The sequence below is a fragment of the Rhinolophus ferrumequinum genome, chromosome 2 (assembly GCF_004115265.2).
Source record: "Rhinolophus ferrumequinum isolate MPI-CBG mRhiFer1 chromosome 2, mRhiFer1_v1.p, whole genome shotgun sequence".
NCBI lineage: Eukaryota > Metazoa > Chordata > Mammalia > Chiroptera > Rhinolophidae > Rhinolophus > Rhinolophus ferrumequinum.
Window position 1 is genome coordinate 57,453,201 of NC_046285.1, and position 23,287 is coordinate 57,476,487.

General features: G+C 38.2%; 1 protein-coding gene across 8 annotated transcripts in view; it reads right to left on the bottom strand.

The window, feature by feature from the left end:
- LPP (LIM domain containing preferred translocation partner in lipoma) overlaps positions 1-23,287 on the bottom strand; it is a 656,883-nt gene that overhangs the window by 368,882 nt on the left and 264,714 nt on the right. For all 8 annotated transcript variants that reach the window (XM_033123201.1, XM_033123175.1, XM_033123185.1 and 5 more), the window contains one exon: positions 796-908. In XM_033123201.1, coding sequence (XP_032979092.1) covers positions 796-908 — 113 coding nt within the window. The remainder of the gene's footprint in view (positions 1-795; positions 909-23,287) is intronic.

A 23,287-nucleotide genomic window follows, 5' to 3' on the forward strand; every position in this document is an offset into this window, starting at 1 on the left:
AACTCCCTACTCTTATTATTTTTAAGCAAATATCAGACGCTATTTCACTTGATCCACAAATATTTCCAATGTTTCTCTAAAAGATAAGGTTGTCTCCCCCCCCCCTTCAACCCACCTACAGTAATACCACCACACCTGAAATAACAATACTTCTTTGAATTTGTTATGAAGGTTTCCATCTTGACATGAATGGTATTTGGCTGCCTAAATGGTGGCAGCTAGTCATTAGCGACACTGCGGGATCACAGGCTGAGAACTACTTCTAATATCTTTCTGACTCCAGCCCTGAGTTACTTTGCAATCAACACCTCTCTGGAGCATAACAGTTGTATATAAATCAATACATACTATAATATGCATCCTTGACCTCATTCAAAAGAGAAAACGGATGTTTGTTGCTGCTTTTGCTAGAAAGATGTTGCTGACCAATTAGGACCCACAGTGACCAATCAGAGCCTTCAACTACCGGCCTTACTCATGTCGAATGCAATGTTTGTGGATAGAGAAAACAAGCAATAAAAAAGCATGGTTGTGTGTCTCTGGGATAACAAGAAAATGTGAACTTCTCAAATGGCATTCTTAAAAAAATGGTTTTCAGTTTCAAAACGAAATTAGTAGGGAAAAGGATTTCCAAGGCTTCGGAGTTGGGCATTTTGCATTAAAGTGCCTTAGCGCTGTGTGAGTAGTAAAGCTCTCTGTAGGCTCGGGATAAATGTTTATCCGCCACAGAAACAATCACTGAATTCATGAGCTTCCTAGCTGGCTTATAAACATGACTTTAACCACAGATCTTACCTGTGCCCTGAAAGCACCTTCATCAAGGGGTGGTGGAGGAGGGAAGTTTCCAGAGCCAGATGGAAGAGCACCGGCATCCTCTAGAGGTGGGGGTGGGGGTGGAGGAAAATCACCTACAGAAAGAAAACACACACAGGAAGTCAATATGGATACAATTTTATAGCACTCTTAAAAACACATATTTGCTGCCATTTCACTGCTTTGCAATTGGTGTTGACACATACTTTTTTTGTCTTACATGACAATTATTGCCTATCCTAGTTCTTCTCACTTTAATTAGTAGCCTTAACTTTCAGAAGAACGGGGACCAGATTTGATACCTAGAAGGACATAAAAGCTAGTCTGTGGGGGGTTGGGTACATTTAGCCCAAACGGGGAAGGTGCTTGGGGTGGTGGATTACGGAAGTGTATAAGACTTAGAATCCTTACCCTCAATAAATTTTCAGTCAAGTAGAAGAGGGAAAAAAAAATGCACACACTAGTAAGAATCATACAAGTTGAAATTTATTAAGGTGTACAAACAAACTCTTCAGAATGTTAAGATGAAGGAAAGCTTATGTCCAGGTAGAGAAACAAGGAAGGCTTTACTGAACATTTAAATTGCTCCTGAACATTATGACATGGGGAGCACTCTAGGCAGAAAGACAGTAGAATAAAGGCACAGAGGTCAAAAAATTCAGGGCCTGAGAAATAAAGAGCAAGTTACAATATAACATAAATATAAGAATGTAAAATAATGCTAGTAGGCTAGAAAAATTAGAGCAGTGACAGAATAAGCTTTTAAGTGTGTTACACGTCTATCAAAGAATTTGAATTTTGTCACGCATACAGTGGAGATCCATCAAGGATTTCTGAGAAGGGAACGCTTGGTTGCAGTATGATTTACTAAAGACTAATCTAAAAGTACATGCAGGACTGAGTAGGAAAAACTGGAATCCGAAACATCTGATTTGGAAATCCAGATGCAATACAAACAGAAAGTAATGAGACTTTAGGATACTAAGAAACCCCAGCATCACCAACCCATGAGAATAGCGCACTGACGTTAGAGCCACTAGAAGAATGTGCCTAATTTCTAAGATCTGAGGTATAGACATATATCCAAGAGCTCTACGGGTTCATGGTATAGAATCTTTTCAAATGTACTCTCTGCAAGAAATTCTGTTAGGAAAAGGAAACTGCCATTTAGAGAAAAAAGTCTTTATTTGTCCTTTTTCTTTTAAAAATAATACTGCAGATATGTTGGGGAAAGGCTCTCCTCTATTTATGAGTAAGTAGCATTTTCCTGGCATTCCAGCTGTTCAGCACTGAGTGGTAGGGCCACAGGCCCTATCCCTCAGCGAGCTGCTTTGGGCTAGTACCAAAGCACCACAACTTATATCTCCAGGAAAAAAAGGAGTCTAACGTACACAGTGGAAGGATGGCGACTTGGACCGGTTGGTCTGATACACTTTTGAGATGGTTCCCTTGGGCTCCATGTGCCTTATGAATAACGGTCTTAGAGTTGGAAGAGGAGCTAACAGCTGTCAAGTCTAGAGCCCTGCCATATTCGGACTACCAAGCAGTCAAACACTACAATCTGTTTTTTGGACTCTCACTATGTACCAGGCGCTGCGCTAAGATTTTCATACACTACCTCTTACTCCTACACAGCTCTCCATGCTGATGGTTCTCAGAGTTCAGAGTTCATCAGGGTCTCTGGAAGGTCTTGTTTAAACATAGATTGCTGAGTCCAGCCCCCAGAGTTTCAGAGTTAGAAATGCAAATCCATTAATTTGCATTTCTAATAAATTCCCAGGTGGTGCTGACACTGTTGGTGTTGGGACCACACTTTGAGAAGCACTGCATTAAGCAAAGCACCACATTATTGTCCCTCCCTTCGCCTCATAAGATTCATAAGATTCAATGAATTATGCCATACGGAAGCATTTCTACTTCTCTTACTCTTTTGAGAGTACACATCTGAAGACATACTTTCTCCATATCCTTGTTAGGGCTATAAGCCTCATAAACCTTTATTACCTCACCCAGTCGTTCTAAACATTGGCTACAAACCAGAGTCACCAAAGAAGCTTGTCTAAAAATGCTAATGCCAAAAATTCCATCTCACACCAATTCAGTCAGGGTCTTGGGGACAGACGAAACAGACTGGGGAGGAAGAGTCAGATTCCAGAATTCCTTTAAAACCCAAGTGATTCTAAGGCGCAGTCAGGACTGAGAAACTCATGTGGACTTCATTTGGCCAAAGACTGCACTGAAAAAATATTTAACACCTGTAAGTACAAAGAAGTGTCACCAAGTTCTTCTCTGTCTTTAAAAGTCATTAGGTATGTATGATGTCAGCGGGGCAGTAGATTGGGGGCGGGGGGGTCGTCACTTTGTGAGGGGTGAAGTGTCTGGCTATTGCATTGTTTTGTGCACCTGAAACTAATAATAAATACATAAATAAATAAATAAATAAATAAATAAATAAATAATAAAGGCATATCCATTAAAAAAATGTCATCAGGTAAGAGAAGAATACACACAATGAGATCTTAAGTGATCAGCAAAGGAAGTCAAGCTTGATGGGGACTTAACTACCAAATTCTACTTCACAGCCTAATTTTCAGGTTCAAATGTCCTACCCGGACTTATACCTTCTTCATTCCCAATTTAAAAGAAGATTTCTGAGCATCTTCTTCTACTTCACCAGATTGTAGTATGCCACAGAGAATTGTCAGCGCATTAAACAGTATCAGAACTGAATGAAATCTTGGAGGTAATATTATAAAGGTAGAAACCGAGGCCTGTGAAAACCACATGAACAGTCCAAATTCTCACAGCAAATTAGTCTAAGACTAGAAAACACAACTGCCTGTCTCTGAGGTCCCTTTCAACGAGATCCTTCTTGACTGTATTTCTGTCATAGAAATTTAACATAGTGAGGCACAGGTTGATGACACTCCGGGGAGGGTGAAGAGGAACAGAAAAGGAAAATGGAATGTATTTTTAAAAAGAAATAACTTGAAAAGAACATGACTCTACACTGTATATTCTAGGTAAGATTAGGCAGATTTTTTTAAAGCCCTGGTGTTGAAATCATTATAATTATCTGTTTAATTTTGATCAATTATTAACTTAGACCAAACTCAACCATCACAGGCTTCTTCCTGCATTATTCTGAGTGGAACTCACATTTTAAAATGATGTGGAAGAATGGAGAAATGTCTCGAACACAGATACACACATGTAAAGGGATAGAATTCGCAATGGGTCCTCTGGAGGAAAGCATAACTAGTTGAGAGAGTTGGAATGAAAAACTCTTAATACTATCTTAAATCAGACTAAGAACTATTACGAGAATTCTGACTTAGAGCTCAGCATTTTAACAGGCAAGTACATGAAGGAAAATGTGTCCATGTTGCGGTAAGAATAAGTTCAACTTAGGAGAGAAGGCAACATTCCCATGTTTAAAGAAGACAGCAAAATGAAAAGAATGGTGTGGGGTGGGGCGGGGTCGGAGGGGAATCCTTTCCATCCCATTTTTTAAAACAATGAAAGAACATGTGGCTTAGATGCTTAAGTGGTGACCTTCATAGAGCAAAGCGGCTGAACAGAATAGGTGGCAGTACCTTCTAACTAGCAGTGCTAAACTATAGACCTTCACATCACTGCATGCCCCATCCTCTCTGCTTGACAGGGAAATCCAGATGGAACTCCCAGGCCCTGTGAATTACAGGGGCATTGAATAACTCAAATAGGCAGGCCAAAAAAGAACATACCATCAGGCAACTGGTGCAGGGCAGTGATACATACAATAAAACAGAGAAACACTTGGTTTTAGAAGAAGTGGGGTAGTCACTTTGCCTACAAATGCCTACAAACCTGGTTCCCTCTTTACCCTTTTCCTCACCATCCACAGCCTACCACATGCAAAAGACATTTATTCCTCAATTACTCAAATTACACAGCTAGTGAAACACAGAGCTGGAAATGGGTCCTCCCTTTGCCTTGGCGAGAAGCTAGAAAGGATCTCGCTTAATTTGCTCCGTGTCATCCCAAATCATTCAGCTAATATTCAAAGGTTTTGCTTTGCGTCAGAGGTTGTACCGCGAGGGCAGTTAAAGGGTAAGTTGGGCAAATAAAGTATCATATCCCTGATTCTCAAACATTACTTTATGCCACTTTACTTTAGAAAATAGCCTGCTATGCATACCATTAACTTGAAAAGGGAGTGAGGGAAAAAAATCCTAAGAACCCAGCTCTGCATATTTTTTCAAGCTACCCTTTCTAGTCTAGAGGTAAAAAGGCAGTGACATTGAGAAGTGATGTGGCTACCTGGTAGAAGCCCAGTTAACTGTAGTTACCCTGGTAACATGGGTTGGGCCTGTATGAAAGGCACCAATGCACTTCAGGAAACAAAGGCCCCCAGTAGAGGACAAACACAAGAATTTACTAGCAAAGAAGGTGATAAATTACTGGTTATGCATGACTGTAGTGCAAAAACAGAAGAGAGTAATTAAATGCAGATCGTCAATTGAAATCTGGATTCGTTTACTATGGTAAAAAATAAAGCATCACTATATTTCTTCTTCATCTAAATATCCATGTAAACCTGTACACATACACGGGGATTTACATAGCAGCCGCTTTTGTGCCTTATACACAGTTTTATCATAGCTTCTCTAAACCTTGATTGCATTTATGTGCGTATGGTCACTCCTAGTTAGAACTGACACTTCTAATCACTAGAACCCACTCAAAATTTATCTTTATATCCCCACCACCTGGCGTAAGGTTTGGGCTATGGTATGCTCTCTGTAAAAATAGTTAAAAGGTTAAATAATGAAATAAATAACAAGCCATTTAATCACTCAATTGATATTTTAAAAAGCCTTTCAAACATCAATGTTCAAATCACCAAAGGGATCTAGATAAAATGCAAACTCTGATTTAGCCAGTCTGGGGTGAGGCCTGAGAGTCTGCATTTTTCACATGCTCCCAAATGCTGCTGCTGGAGATCCATGGACTTCACATGGAGCTACATAACTCGGGGGCTCTTCCAGCTGGCAACTGTTGGTTCTCCAACTTTCTCACGTGGAGAATTTTTGGTTGTTTCAGGAAACCTAAACTTTAACGTAAGTATAAATACAATCACTTGCAGGCTTCTCAGGTGAAGAATTTAAATGATGAGTGCACAAGAGATTGGGTTGGAACACACACACACACACACACACACACAAACACACACACACACGTGAAAAAAATTAATCATAACTAACGGAGAAAGGAAATATATTCAAAGAAAATAGTACAAAAATTAAAGCCCAAACACGTACATCACAAACCCCAGCTCTATGCTGTAATTCAGAGAAGGCAATGCCAACATCTCAGGTTCAATTTTACCTCACCTATTACATGAAGATGACAATATTCACTTCAGTGTCACTCCGCAGAGCAAAGCAGTTAAAACAGTGACTTTGAACCTTTTCTGACCACAACCCAGAGTCAACAAGTAACTTTTTATATCATGATGCAATATTACTATCTGGACATGTGTATGCCCAAGTCTATCCGAAATAAGAGTTTCGTGAAACCATATGTACTACAGGTAATGCACAGTGAAAATGTCTATGTTACATTTACTTAGTTAAAAAATATTGTTGGTGACCCACTAAAGTGAATGTGACCCATAAGTGGGTCTCAACCCACAGTTTAAACATCACTAAGGTAAATTATATGTTAAGTAACTTGTTCAATGTCTACGTGATAGATGATAAGTCTTCCTTCCTTTCACTTACGGACAGGAGGGCAATTGAGTCTAAACTTGCCCACTTCGTAGAGGAGACCAAACCTGAGAAGCTGAAGAGAGCAAGTAAGAAGATGAAACAAATGTAACAGGAGTGGCAATCTCCATAAGGTGATTAGGTCACAGCTATAGCATTCTCCTCACAGGTGAGAGCTTATTTATTACTAAACCAATTAACTGAAGACTTCATTTACAATTTCACCCTCAACTTCATCTTCAGTTTGCATTAAAACACACACGCCATCAAGAAAACTACACCAGAAAGCACATTGAATGAAATACTTTAAAAAGGAAGTATTCAAGGTTTAGGACAATTTGTAATGTTAACATTTGTGGGGTAACATATATGCATTTATTACTGTATCATGATGGAGTATTTTATCTTTTAAATGGATTCCCAAGAAATTAACAGCAAGTTGCCTCTAAGAAACTGCTGAATTTTGCAACTGAGGAATAAGTATGAAAGAGAAACTTACTTACTTTTCATTATACCAGTTTTTAACCTGCTATTATTTTATCTATTTATAATTTTAAAATAGCACATATGTACAAAACAAAAAAGAAATTTTCAGTATTTAGAAATGTCTTATCTGCAAATTTAAACTGAGTAAGGTTTTAAAAACCACCAGGAAATATTCGGATATGACAGAGGTCAAGACACCATTGAGATTAAGTACCATTTAATGCATCACCTCTCAATCTTCTCAACCTATTTACTATCCACGGGTTGTACCTAAAAATATGAAAGGAATTGCCCTGATTTACTTCCCGTGTTTTTCTTAGTAGAGATCAGATAAAACGCGTGCTTCTTCCTAGAGCCAAACCCTACGCACCGTCGCCGTGTGACCACAGACCTATGTCCTGGGAAGAGATTAAACACTAGTAATAATAAAGCGGTCCCCGGATTCCCATTGTGCTCCTTGAATGTGCAGCCCCTTGAGACCTCTCTGGGAGAAGTGCTCATTATCAGGGCAGGGCTGGGTATTGCTGAGTCCCTATCCTGATTGGCATCGGCATAGCCACAACACAACCTCTCTTAAATGACCCCTCTTCATCTGTAAATGAGAAGAGATGGAACCTTGACCGAATAATTTCAATTCTGTATTTCTCACACCAGACATTTTTGGAGTTCAGGCTTTTATTACTTATAATTATACATTAGAAAATCAACCTTTCTGTTTTTCTTCCACTTTTATTTTCTGCTGCTTAACTAAAAAGCAAATTGTTGATTCTGATAGTACTTAATTGTCTGACCGATGGCCTTTAAATGGAAGGACTAAGATTAAAAATAGTGATAAAACACAATATTAATGATGGTATAGGGAAAGCAACACTCTTATGTGCTACTCATATATAAATAGGAATGTTAAAGATAAATTTTTTTGAGAAAATTTGGCAACAGGTATCAAAAGCCTTAAAAATATTTGATCCAGTAATACCACTTTTAATAAATTAGCCTACTATAGAGGTAACTAAAGAGTACACAGAGAAGCATGTTAAAAAATCTTCACACCGAAATGTAACTGAAAATAATCAGAATGTTCATCAATAAAGTATTGATAAAAAAATCAACAGTCACACATTAGAAAACTGTGTAGCCATCAAAATGATGATGTTGATCTAGAGTTGACATCTATTTATTCATTGGTTGAGTGTTTTCTCTGTGTCGGGCATTATTCTAGATACTGGGGAGAACCAGCGTACATGCATACATAAAGTGTTGCTGTCATGGAATTTATACTCTACCAAGAGGAGAAGAATACTTAAAAATAAATTAAAGATACTTAGCATCAAATAGTGAAAAATACTATGTAGAAATATAGGGCAAAAAAGGAGGAATATAATTCTATGGTGGTGATGGAGTATTGCAATTTTTAAGAAAAAGGTTGGGAAATGCCTCACTAATACAGTGTTTGAACAACGACTTAAATTTAGTGAGGGAGTGAGTCATGGAGTAACTGGGAGAGGAATATGAAAAATTGTTTCTGATATATTATTATGTGAGGAAAAAAGTGGGTTACTGAATACTGTTTAAAATATAGTCCTTTTTTTTGTGTGTGTATAAACCTGTATGTTAACAATGGTTGTCTATGGCATATGGGATGACAAGAGTTGTTTTTGTTATTCCTTCTCCTTTTGGTTTAATTGTTATATAGTAAATGTGAATTATAGACATGCATTTTTAAAAAAAAATCAAAAGGAAGATACTTTGAAACAAACTGGCAGAATCTACTCAAACCCAGTGTTTAATTTTAATGCACCATTATATTTACCCTAGCCAAATGTAATGTCTCAGGGCTCCTTCTAAATAACTTAGCTTGAAATGCTCTTTGAGATTCTCAAATTAAAGGTAAGAAGAACTATTATCCTAAAGTAGATGAAGTCTCCCTGGTTTTCAAATGGACAATTTCACTCTTCATTTAGCTAATACAGAATCCCTGGGTTTTCAGTGAGTTCCATCCTCATATTTAACCACAAGTATAGTCTGTATCAAGGTGAAACACCATACTGCATCACATCTAACCATACTTCATTTCTCTATCACACAGTGGTTTCCATTTCTTGAAAAACAAATTCAAGTCTTTAGTTCAATTCTTTAGTCGAAAACATTGAATGATTTTTAAATAATATGAATTAAGAGGACAGTCTGGCTCTACAAATGTTAGAAACAAATAGCATTTTTGAATCCACCAAGTGTCAATCGTCTTACAAAACACGTAGTAATTGCTACCCAAACAACAAACCATACCATGTATTTTGACTACAAACATGGGAATTCAAAATGAATAGGATGATGAGGTACGCCTAAGCGTCAATCTTCTACCAGCTATTGAGATATCTTCAGCCCCAATACAAAAAAGTGAAATTCTCCGCTTAAAATTTAAATAAAAACGTTTAAAATTCCATGTGGTAGACAGAGAAAAAGCCAACAGTCCAGGGAAACAAACAAACAAACAAAAAAATCAATGTACTGAGAGACTATTCCAAAAATATCCCTTTCCCGTAGAGATGGGACATAACCCTGAGGTGGCCATTAAGATCAGAAGCTTACCTTCCCTCCAAAGATGGTGATGAAGCTTGAGGGAGGATGGTTTCACAATAAAAAACCTCTTTAAGTGACTCATTTAACTTGGTTCACCACTGCTATCTCTGAATAGAGTGAACCACCCTCAATTTCAATGACAACATAGTCTTCCTTCCAGATTTAGCTCCATTAGAGCACATATTGTGCTCTTTGTTAGTTGAATTGCCCATCCACTGGTTTCTCCTAAGAACTGATAGGCTCTCTGCTTCACTAATCTCTATATAGAACAGATAGAGCACATAGGAGATGCTTAGTAAGTACCATCATTATTTTAAAATATTAATATTACGAATCTCTATTACATTAAATTGAATTGAACGCTGAAAGAATGAACATACATATTTTACCATGGCCAACTTTGCTCCTTTCTAATGTTTAGCGTAAGGTCAATACACTACAGTCCTGGCGGAGAATAGGTCCCATGTGGACTTAATTACAGTTGGACAGTTAACAGCATTAATCTTAAAGTAGCGGCCCGGTTTTGCTGCTGTTGTTCTTACGCATTACTGGGATCCTGTCTTTAGAATACAGGCACTGAGTCCTCAGCCGTAAGTCACGTGATGGTTATGGGGGCACCCTAGCCACCAGAAACATTGCAATCATATGTACTATACTTGATATTTCTTCTGCAGTAAAAGATTGTGGACAGATCTTAACAGTATCTATGACCAGCAAGTTATCTTAGAAGCTCCTTTGACTCCTCCAGGAATTTTGAAGAGTCAGCTCTTCTCCCATCAAGGAGAGATGGGACTGGAGGAACAGGAAATTGAAGGAAGAGGAAGGAGAGAGATGTCATATGGACAAAAATCTCAAAATGTTAGTGCTTGAAGTACTGAAACAGATCTGACTTGTAACCAAGGCTGTGCAGCAAAACCTCATGGGGCACTTTCTTCTGCTATATACACCCAGGCCCCGTTCTGGAATTCTTAAATCAGAATTTTTGGGGGTAGGACCCAGACACACAAGCATCTTGACAAGCTTCTTGGATGATTCTAATGACTAGCCCTGGTTAAGAGTCATGGACCTCAATGAAAAACAAAAGTAAGATTGAGGAACTATTCCAGGTTAAAGAAGGCCAAGGAGACATAGCAACTAAATGCAACTTGTGATTCAGGATAGGATCTTAGACCAGAAAAGGGATATTAATAGGACAAATGATGAAATCTGATTAAAGTCAACATATTCGCAAGTAGTACTGTGTCAATGTTAATTACCTGGTTTTGGTAACTGTACTACAGTTACATAAGGGAACATTTGGGTAACAGGATAAAGGCTAAATGAGAATCTTTCAACTGAGTTTCAGTGAAATTATTTCAGAACAAAAAGTCGAAATTTATTTATTTTTTTTAATTTTAAGGGGGGGAAAAAGTCACTGACCTAGTCCAAGAACTTTTTTTATAGATGGAGAAATTTTCAACCATTGTGGTAATGTGAAACAGTCAAATAGTGTAGAACTATCCCAAGAAACCCACTGTTATCCCAAATCTCCTAACTTTTATTTGAGGACACATGTACCACAGGACATGGCAGATTTAGTGTGAGAAACTAAGACTTCTTGGGAATGAGGAGGTAACTTGTTCTGCCTCTACAACCTCAGAAGACTATGAAGAAGAGAAGAGGTTCTTACTATTTAGAAGACTTGGAATAGATGATCAGGAGTACATGACAAACCTTCAACAAAATCCAGGCTGAATGCAGCATGGATAGGCCAGTACCCCTCGCCTGCTGTTCAGAAGCACTGAAATCTCATAAAGCTTCCTTTGCCCCACTGCTGCAGCCCATTCCCCAGCCTCAGGAGAAGACTCCTTGAGGATGAGAAAGGCTATATGATACCAGGGCCTTCTGTGATCTCTCCAGTTGTTATCTTTTACGTGTGAATGACTTCAAATTCTTCTCACTGTGAAATTCTTGTTACTATTTATATAAAATTATGCCAATCATTACTCATTCTCCTTCAACCCTCCCATTTCATCGAGTCTGAAGCTTAGCAAATGTACAAATGCTTTAAAAATAATCAAATAGAGACATTCATTTCATTTCAAGGTGTTGTTTTGGGCATATATATATATATATATATATATATATATATATATATATATATATATATATTTCTCCTTTTTTTCCAAAGGAATACTGGAGCTGACAGGTACTTGCTCTAAAAATTTACTTCACCACCTGCTAGCTGAAATATTGCTTTCATGGATTTATATTGTATTAAAAGGTCACTGGCTGTTTAAGTCTTAAACAGTTTTAATCATTCTAAAAGTCTCTTAACAGTAAGAAAAGGAAGCTCAGAACAAACAGCAGCAGGGACTCTAATTAAAAGGGCCAATTCATCTAATTTTATTTGGGGTTAATTATTCAGGATTCACTCTTTGATGTGTAAGGAATAGCAATTAGTAATTTTAGTGATTTGAGAATCATTGGAGGTGTAATCAGTTAAAATGAGTGAGTGTTTACAACACAAGATGGTGAATTAGTCTCTCTCAGCTGGAGAACAGGAACATTAGGCTCCAAGAGATCAAGGCTAAAGATTTCAGACCATAGTAATAACAGTCACTTCAAAATAAAACACATGTCAACAGCATCTATCCTTCTGTTTACTCGTAGCTAAGGCAAGGCACAGAGGCTTCATGAAATTACCTTTAACCAGACCTCCATCTTTGCTGCAGTCCCTCTATTTGGCTCTGCCACCATGGTAACCATAAACGCATTACATTAAAAAAGCAATTCTAAATGAATATACCATTTAGAAGCAATGTAAGACCCAGAATAATCATAGCACTCATTTATTCCATGTCTGCATCTCTGATTGACAGCTGGACATCTCCACCTGAACCTCTAATTCTTTGCTCAAAACTGAATTCAGACTCCCTAACCCACAGACCTGCTTACCTGTTCTTGCGTCCTCTATTTTTCTACTTACTTCATTATAATTTTCCTAATCACAAAGTTTGGGAGAAAACCCCTTTCTCTGTTTCTTTGCCCCACCCAGCCACACAGAGTATAGCACACCATATTAAATATACCAAAATTTCCAAATCTATTTACTGCTTTTCATCTCTACTGCCACCAAAATACTTAAAGCCTAGACAACTCATAGCTAGGCTTAATGGTTTCCATTCTTAATAACTTAGCCCTTTCCAACTAATCTTATACACTATTGCCAGATTGAAAACTTCCATTGGCCCCCAAATAGTCAAAACAAATCTTGAAAAAGAGGAACAAAGTTAGAGGACTCTGCCTTTCTGATTTCAAATCTCACCATGAATCAAAAGAGTGTGGTGCTGGCATAAGAACAGATATACAGACCAAAGAAACAGAATAGAGAGTCTACAAATAAACCATCACATATATACTCAATTGATTCTGTGGTAGCTGTACTAGAGCTTTGGAGAATGATTGCTTGGGAGTACTAGACACTTTATAAAAACCCCTGCTCTGGGCTTCCCAAGACTTGATAGGACCTCATCCTGGACAGGCAGAAGAATCCTGAGACAGGAAGGGCCTGCTATGAGGAAATTGAGAGTATCTTGACAAGCTCGGTTCACCATACACCCTCCTAGAATGCTCTGGTAACTGCATTCTTTGAGGTAACTACAGCAAACAGCAGCTCTGGAAGTTTTTGCACTTCAGAAGGCTCCCTTTTGCTGAGCAATGTATCCAGTAATCTGCCCAACTAGCTTCCTGGACTCCAAGAATTTGTTCCTTAACTCCCACACTCTAAGAACTTGCTCCATAAGGACTTTCCTATCCATCATTTCTTCATATCAGAATCTAAGATATTTTGGGAAGCCCAGGTCCTCTGCTCCTACACAGCCTTCCTTGGCTGCCCCTGACAAAGGCACCTCCCCAACTCTCACCCTCTGTAACATTTCTAGAGTATGTTCACAGTGCATCCTGTTGAGAATCCAGGAGCCATTTGCCTTCTTGCACAGTGTGTTCCTAAAGGGCACACATCAGGGATGATTCATCACTCTAGCTCAACACACCTCTTCTAAGCTTTGTAGAGTTGAGATGGAGAAGAGTTAAGAAAATATTTGCTGAGTGGGTACATGCATGAATTCTTGACAACTACAAATTGAATATTAACCCAATCAATTATTCTTTGAAGGAGGAACCTGAGAAACTGAGTGTCTATCAATTTCAAAATATGTGTATGTAGATTGTGTGAGAGTGTGTGTGTGTGTGTGAGAGAGAGAGAGAGAGAGATTGACAGAGAGAGAGGAAATGTAAGATTGAATGAACATCCCCATGGGGATGATTTCTACAAACAAAACAGGCTCCTGACTTACCAGTGACTCAGGTGACTTAGTTATATAAAAGAAATAGCACTGTGGTATTAAAATGCATCACTTCCAGTCAGACCTGAACCATTTACTAGCTGTGCGAATTTGGGCAAATTATGGAACTTCAAAGCCTCATTTTTTTTTTCCTTGTAAAATAAGAGTAACAGCATTTGTCTTTTATACTGCCCAGGGTTGTGTAGACTGAGGTAGGTAATTTTAAGAATACTTGTAAAACCACAATGTCCTACACAAATATAAATTATTTTTATTGTGAGGTGATTCTCTATGCAATTTAACCATAAACACTTTCTTGACATTCAGCCACTTGAATACAAAATGTAGCCATTTACAGAGTATACCATACTATATTCTTAATCTGGTTCTTCACAGACAGTTGTTCCAAAGAGTTAGTTGTAAAGGCAAAGAGAGAGAAAAAAGCATAGGAGTATAACTAAAACAACAGCAAAATAAAGTCCTAGCCAAATAAATAAATATTGTGCTCTCCCCAGAATATTTAGAAATCTTGGAGAGGAACCCCAGAAGGAGAACTGAAGTGGCACTAACTGGGCACATCAAGTGCTTCTGCAATTGATTAACCCAGCATTTCCTCGGGTCTGGGAGTATTCCTGGGTCACTTTTTTTTTTTTTAATGGACAAACTGTTCTTGAACAATTTACAAGACATAAACAAGCTATTGTAATGAATCAATCAAAGAGGCCAGTTTTGTCCTCAAAATCCAGTGAAATCGCCAAGTCAAAACAGCAACCACCACAACGAGGCAGTCATACAAGCAAGAACATCCCCACATCCCAGTGCCTCACTTAGTTCTGGGTAGGCCTCTCTTTGCCAAATTTGATCTATAAACCCACATGCCCATGCCCACACTGGGCAAGTCCCACTCAGTAGCAACTTTCAAAAGGCCTCCAAAATCTATTGGACGCTTATCATCCATGAAGTTATGGGGTTTTTTTTAAATTACAACAGATAATTCAACAAGCAGCCTTTTGAAAAATCAACTTTAGTCTCCAGGGAGGCACTCCAAGGAAAAAAAAAAAAGCAACATTCCTTGTATTTCATTCACACTGCTTTCTTCACTCCCTCAGATTAGGAAGTCATGTGATGGAAAGACAGTCCCAAATGCAAAGTTTGGTGACGTGTTCTGGGCAGAAGTTCAGGCACCTTGTTATTATAGCAGACCTGATCTGGCTGCCCAACGACATAATTTAGCTGAGTGAGGAACTCGTCCCCTCTTGCTTCATTTGGCTACCCGCCTTGGAAGGTCTTTCATTCCGAGGGCAATGGATTTATTGCTCCCTTTTATTTCTCCAACAGTAGTTCCAGTTCTCTGAGATTCAAGTTCAGTGAGCTCAGCTTTGGCATTCAAGGATCTCCTTATGTCTCATCCTTAAGAGCATTTGTCCCAGGTCTGTTTGCCAAGGACATGGTGGCAGTTCCCTTCCTGGCACTTGAGTCTGCAATATTAAGCTTCTTCTCAAAAACATACCCACCCTATCACCGGAGTTACCTCTCCAAGTCCTACTGGCATTGTCATGGCTTAAAAGGCACCAATGGTACAAGTTTATAACCTCACAAAACAACCAGAATACAAGCGGATTAGAATGAAATAGGGAGGTCTATTAGTCTTCAGGTCAGCAAACAAAGACGAAAAGACCGAATCCAGCCCATTTCCTACATTTGTAAATAAAGTGTTATTGTAACACAGCTACGGTCTTTAATTTACCTATAGTCTATGGCTGTTTTTGTGTTTTGCAGGCAGAATTGAGTAGTTGACCTTATAATCAGCAAAACCTAAAATTTTTTCTATCTGGACTTACGAAATTTTGCCAACCCTTATCTAGTCCTTGAACTCATTTTACAGATAGAAAATTCAGATTCAGAGCAGCTGGTGCGCTCAGTGGTTGGGGCACAGTGCTCATAACACGAGGGTCGCCAGTTCGATTACCGTGTGGACCAGTGAGAAAAAAAACAGCTTGAGCTTGGAGCTGAGCCACCAGTGGGAGGCCGGTTCGCTCCATGGTTAAAGCGCAGTATTCATAACACTAAGGTTGTCAGTTCATTTCCCCCATGGGCCAGTGAGCTGCGCCCTCCACAACAACTTGAAAACAACAACTTGACATGGAGCTGATGGGTCCTGGAAAAACATACTGTCCCTCAATATCTCCCAATAAAAATTAAAAAGAAAAGGAAAGAAGAAAGAAGAGAGAGAGAGAGAGAGAGAGAGAGAGAGAGAGAGAGAGAGAGAGAGAGAGAGAAGAAAGAAAGAAAGAAAGAAAGAAAGAAAGAAAGAAAGAAAGAAAGAAAGAAAGAAAGAAAGAAAGAAAGAAAATTCAGATTCAGTAAGGTTAAACAATGTTCCTAGGGAGTAAGTAAAATTTTCAAAGCACAATAACGAGGGCAGCACTGGGCATATGGTGCATACACACTTAATAAATACCAGCTCTCTCTAGTGTTTAACAGGAAATTGTATGTTCCTTCACTGTGGAACTGTGCTAAAATGATTTTTTAAAAAAAAAAAAACCATTGTCCTTGAGAAATTCACTGTCTAGAGGAGACAACAGATAATTTCAACATAATATTGTGTGTATTAGTTTTCTATTGTTGCTTCAACAAATTAGTATTAACAATTATTTAAAACAATACACATTTATTATCTTACAGTTCTATAAATAAGAAGGTGGTCATGGGTATCGCTGGGCTAAAATCAAGGTGTGGGCAGCGTTGCATTCCTTGCTGGAGAATCCATTCTCTTGCTTCTGCAGGTTATAGAGACTGCCCTCACTCCTTGACATGAGGCCACCTTCCTCCATCTTCAAAGCGAGCAAAGGCTATTGAGTTCTTTCTTACATTGCATTACCCAAAGTCCTCTTCTGTCTCCTCCTCCACTTATAAGGATACTCATGGTAACCCTGGGCCCACCCAGACACTCCACGACGATTTCCGTATCTTAAAGTCAACTGATTAGCAACATGAATCCCACCTTAATTCTCCTTTGCCACTGCAACCCAACATATGCCAGAGAATACTGTGCACAAGTTCCAGAGATTAGTGCACGGACATCTTTTTTTTTTTTTTTTGGGGGGGGGTGGGGGGGCATTATTGTGATAATCACAAGATACCATAAAGAAGGGATGTGTGTACACCGTGCTGTGAACCTCAAGGGACAATTCAGCACAGGGGCACAGCATCAACAAGAGCAACAGCTCTCTCTCTAATGATACAAATTTTCCAGAGTTTGCCATAATTTTCTGAAAATTTCACCATATCTCAGCATATTTTTAAACTTTAATATATTTTGTTAAGATTCCATTTTGTCTCATACACATTGTTCTTTTCTTTTGCAACTGTTATCTTGATACCACACTGAAGGGTGAAAAATCCTATTAGATATTAGGTTAAGGAATTTAGAAAGCAAGTTTGAGTTAGAATTTCAGGAGAACCAGTTACATACTCTCCCTGTGGGATTTCTCCCTGTGCTTTTCTTAGGTCCATTTTGTGGATAAGAAAACTGAGAAAGACTAGGAACCTGCCCTCAGAGACCACAGCTAAGACCCGGAGAAAGTTACTTTGTCTCTCTGAAGTTCATAAACAGAATGAAAAAATATTAGTGCAGCATTTTTGTGATGGTCTATGTGGCAATGGCTTAAAAGGAGAAGGGAGGTATTAAACATATTTGAAAAAAATGAATGCTATGAGTTTGCAAAAAGCTGGAGCTATATACAGCTTGTACCTGAGATGATGGAAATATTTTATTTCAAGTATATTTAGCTCTTCAGACAAAAATATAACCGAGACTAAAAGACATAAAACTATGCCTTCACTGTTTTTATGACCTAGAAAGAAAACTTGTTTGTTTAGGAAAAAAAAAAAAAAACATGACGGGGTTTCACAGAAATATTAACATATAGAGAGAGAATATAACTGCATTTACAAATCCTGAGGCATAACCGTGAAAAGGGAATTACCTGGTCTGAGAAAGTATGCGTGCCCAATAACTGGAAATGCGCAAGTAGAGGCAAGAAGACTACTTTATAAGTATATCATAATGGAGATATGAGCTTTACAAATTCAAGAAACCCAGTAAGTGGCCTGTAAAGGCCCTTTCAACACTAATAGTTTGTAATCCTTTGACTTAAAGTGCAGGGCCAATTGCTGGCAATAAGAGACTCAGGCTTCTTTTGGAAGCGTATAGTCCAACAATGTCCCGATGCCACGACAGGACAGTTATCCTAACCGCAAGCAGGTGCTTCCCCGGGATAGGACATAAATATCATTTTCTAGGCAAGATCAGGCAAAAAGCAACTTGTAATGTGGACAATACCTATGTCTGACCCTGACTCCCACACCTCGCTGCCTCACTGAAAATGAATATTTTTATATCCAGAATTTCCCAAAAAGCTACATTCTACCCATTCTCAGGTCATTAATTCTTTAAAGGACAAATACATGTTCAACTAGAGATATGAAGGGCAGCACCCAGGCTGTAAGTTCTTGCAAATCCTATCCCACATGGATCCGTACATGTGCTTAATAGAAATAGCTTATTCTCTTCAACTTAAAAGGCATAAAAATGTGGTGGAAAGGCTTCAAAACATGTGAGAACTTCCCAATCTGGCTCTTGTTAACTGAGATGGAGGTGATGCAACAATATTTCTTAAATTAAGGAGTACACATTTCCACCCCTGACAATAAAAACCAAGTAAAATACCAAATTACCAAGACGGAAAATTCCCACCATAAACAACTAGAGTTACCCAGAAGAGAAAAACAAGACATTCAGTCACAAGAGCTAAATGCCTTCCTGTTACGAGAAATATACACATATTCCCACGCAGAAACCTTTCCTTGTGAATAGAGCTAAAGGTGCATGCAATAGTTTGATAGAGACATTATATTACTTATACAAAACTGAACTAGATTATGTGTTTGTTTATTAGATTATGGCTTTAGGCACATTGTTCTTCACTAAGAGCTCTTGACATGAGCCAACACACACACATTCTTTGGAATGAAAGCTTTTGTGAGAGTATTTTATGGTATTTAGGCTCTTGAAAAGACTTGTGAAAGCTGTCGCACCAGAGGATTAAACCCAATCTTTGGGGCCACCACATTAGGAGGGTCCAGTTCACTTCACACAGCCTTAACTAGGACACATGAGCTTTCTTGGACATAACACCAAATGGTTCCAACTCATTCATTGTGGAATTTCTCATGTTAACCTCCGCCCACACATCTTAGTCACTAACCAAACACCAGATCCTGAGTGCCAATGGATAAAAATGAAAGCGGAGCACTCCAGAAATGGAATGCAACTACGTTTCATTTCTAACTGTCACTAAAGGGGGAAATATATTCTTGTTTTTATTTTTATTTAAATTTCAGTCAGGGACAGTCTTAAAATAAGAAGTTCCCAGAACATAATCATTCCACATGTTCTGATTCCATATACCCCTAACTGGATAAAAGATCACAGTATCTACCTGGGTTCTAGTTTGTTTGTTCTTGTTTGTTTTCAGAGTAAGGCTTTTGAAGACTCAAATTGGGTCTGAAATGAGACCAGTGTGTGGAATTCAGAGTCTCATTTTAAGCTTTAATAATATTTAAGACACTCAGAATGGCAGTCCATCCCCAACAAACAGATGTATAGATGTACAAAGACCCCACATTTCTAAAAAGAGAAGGACTTCCCAACACTTCATTCAAACAGATGTACCCTTTGTTTTTCTGATATTTAAGGTGTTGGACTGCGGAGTACCTCTTAATCCCCTCAGTTACGAAATAGGTATAATAACTATTGGTCTATCATTGTAGTCAATGATTTATCTATCTTGCTACTCTACTGATTATTGTCTATGGAACCATTTGAAATCACGACATCTCAATGTTTTATCAATCATCAATACTTCAGTGAAAGGGTTCTTTGCACTATAGCTTACAGAAACTAATAAGGTGCACCTCAGTACTTGCTCTTCTTTTTTCCTAAATCTTCCATTTGTAGAATCAAGTAGGCCAATGTTGTACAAGAGAACTTTCTGCAATTTTGGAAATATTCTATATTGTACCAATAGTCACCATATGTGCCCATGGAGCACTTGAATTTTTTAATTAAAGTTTAATTAATTCAGATTCAAATTCAAATTTTTAGCTACAACATTGGACCTCGCAGATTTAGTCGTATTAGACTTAAGAGTCTGTTCTACTCCCCAAACACCCCCACCAAAATACCTGCTATAAAAGAAATCCAACTTTCCTCTCTGACTCTAGATTTCAATAATAAATAACTTAAACTGTATTAAAGATTTTAGATTAAGAGCTGAAAACATGAACACACACCTGCATTTGCCTTTATTTAAACAGAATAATACCTGGAGAAGGATCATGCCTCACTTTCTCTCAAAACTCCAAATCCAATGCTGTGTCAAACACACTTATAAATGACAGACAGTGAATGGGAACACTTTACTTGAGCATGTGCTGGTACAATGTAAAGTAAAAAGCAGCACAGTGAAAAGCCCCAGGTGCCGGTGCTGGCTCTGCTACCGGCTTGCTGTAAACTTGGGACACATCACTCCACAGGACCGTTCTCCTAATTTCTAAGGATGCTATGATGAGCAAGTTACAGAAAGGATGCACACATTTCTTAAGAAAGCCTAGCATAGAACAGGCAACGAACAAAAGCTGGTTCAAGCCTACTCTCCAACTCACCAAAAGTAGACAAACAAGTGGGTTGTATAGCTGGCTGTACAGCATGGCTATGCTAGCCATGACTAGCTAGTGTGGAACTCATGTCCTCTGACACAGAAGAGGGCAGTTAACAAAATGAAGTTGAACAGAGCTGGATTCTTGCAAGTCCTCTTTTTAAAGATACTGTTAAGGTGGCTGAGAAAATCTAAAATCAAATTGGTGGTGGGGAGGTGGTTGTACAAGAATAGACAGACATTAATAGAACAAAACATGCATGCCTACACGCTAAAGGTATAGTAAAAGAGATAGCAAAATTAATGAGCTATGGGAAGATTATTCATTAAATGGAACTGGAAAAACAGATAAGCCATTTTAAAAATTTAGATCCTCATCTTAGACCAAAAGTAGTTTTGGTTTGATTAAAAGCTGAATATTTAAGAAAAAAATTGAAACCAACTTGTACATACTTCAAACTGGAACAAAATTAAAAATAAACACCCAATAAGATAACACACACTTATATAGAGTTCACACAAATTGTCTAAACGAGCTAATATAACATGGAAATTATTTTTTAAACCAACTAAAAGAATAAGAAATACATGTGAAAGGCAGTAGATTATCAGGCTGAAGACTATACTATTAGAAACCATGATAGTGAATTTCTCGAGGACCCCTGACAATTGTTTTCATGACGTTACATTACAACTTCTTTCAACAGTTCTTCATAAGATACAATGTCAAGCACTCTCTCCATTTTGGCTGGTCTTCTCTGGATGACATTATCTGTTTTGCAGTGGAGTGCTCAAAATTAAATACCTACTCTACCAACTGAAGTCTGGCTTGGGGAGAATAAACTTACAGAAGAAGCAAATTCCACTCCATTAAAAGACATTCCTTGTTATATATTGCTAATTCATATCAAGTCTATCGGAACACACTTCTCTAATCACTCAACTTGAGGCAACACCAACTGGTTCTTTATTATCTTAATAATGCTCACTTTATCAATGTTCTCTCAAAATAAAAGTTTAAAAGTGAAATTTACACATATGGTGTTAGAAACTAAAAAACATGGTTTCCTGAAATTGTCCCATGCTTTATAAGTCATGAATGAAGAAGCTGGAATAGTCTATTCTCCTACATTAGGAATAAAATCAGTGCTGTGATTGGGGGCAAAGGCTTAAAGAAAATGCTGTTCCAAAGGCAACCGGCCCTTGAACAGATTAAGTTTTCTGCACCAAACAAAGCCTGGTTTTCAAGTCGCACTCTCTCCAGGAAATGTTCAATCTGGAGATCAGTCATTTAAAGTCTTCAAAAGCCAAAGCAGAGAGAATACTTAAGAAGTATCTTGCTTTATCTCTTTGTATAGGATGGAGAACACTGAATCTAACAGAGAGGTGCTTTTCTCAAGGGCACGTGGATGACTTGTGAGAAGAGCTCTAAACAGCCTGCATACCTGCATTCCAACTCCAGGCAAATCTAAGAACTATGTCTCTTTTATTTATGGATTTTTTTCAGATGCAAAAACAGGAAGGGTGGACATATCCAAGAAAGTTGGTATTAGCATTAGTGAATAGAAAGATGTCTTACAGTTAATGAAGCAATTATTTATTTTCCAAAAAATTTCATCATAAGGCAGACAAAACTAAAGCTAGAATTTTTACACAATTGACAAATTTACTCAACGTGCAGGAAATGATTTCATCGAAGAGTTGCTAAGAAACTGTCAACCATCTCACCAACAATCTTTTCTTGAATGTAGACATTCCAATTTCCAGCAAAAGGTTCATGAATATAAGAAAGGTAAAAACTGTTGACAAAGGCAAATCATGGCTATGTAAGTGGGGTAGTCTCTTGATCTGCATATATTACTAAGAGGAAAATTAGCACGCCCTTAATTTAATTCTATTGACAATAATCAGATATTAAAGTTCAGAACTAGGTAGGATGTAGAATATTATGAAACTCTATCTCTTCCTTGAGGTTACATTAGACTAGAAAGGTCCCCATGACAATGGATTCCCAAAATTTCCCTTCCCGTGGTATTTATTTCAAAAAGCAAAACCACAGTTAAGAGAACTATTTTGGAAAATAGAGCTCATAAAGCGGGTTTCCTGGAAAATTCAACACTGAATAGAAAACATATACTTTGAATAATGGGAATTCGGAACCAGTGCATAAATTCTTCTTCTTTCCTCCTATTAATGCACTATTCTAAGACACACTGGAGCAGGAGGTCCTCATGAAGATGTGCAGTGAAACCAAACCGTCAATTGTACTTGTTAATAAGTTGTGGCCAGCGTGGTAGCCTACTCTTTTATATTTGCTCTCTTTCCTTCTCTGTCTCACGCTTTTCCCCCTCACTCCTACTCCCCTGGCTCTGCTCCTTCCAATCAAGCACATAAGCCTTTGTGTCAGGCTGTTTTCTTGGTAACCTAGTCTAAGATCAACACCTATTTTGTACCATGCTTGGTACACAAAGGGCCATTCCTTGACTTTGAGAATGGGAGAATTCACTGCAATAAAAGTATCAAAGAGTGAACATGACCTGGGCTGATTTCAGTATCTTTACTCACATTACTTTGTAAAATAAGACCACAACTCTGCTACAAATTAAATATT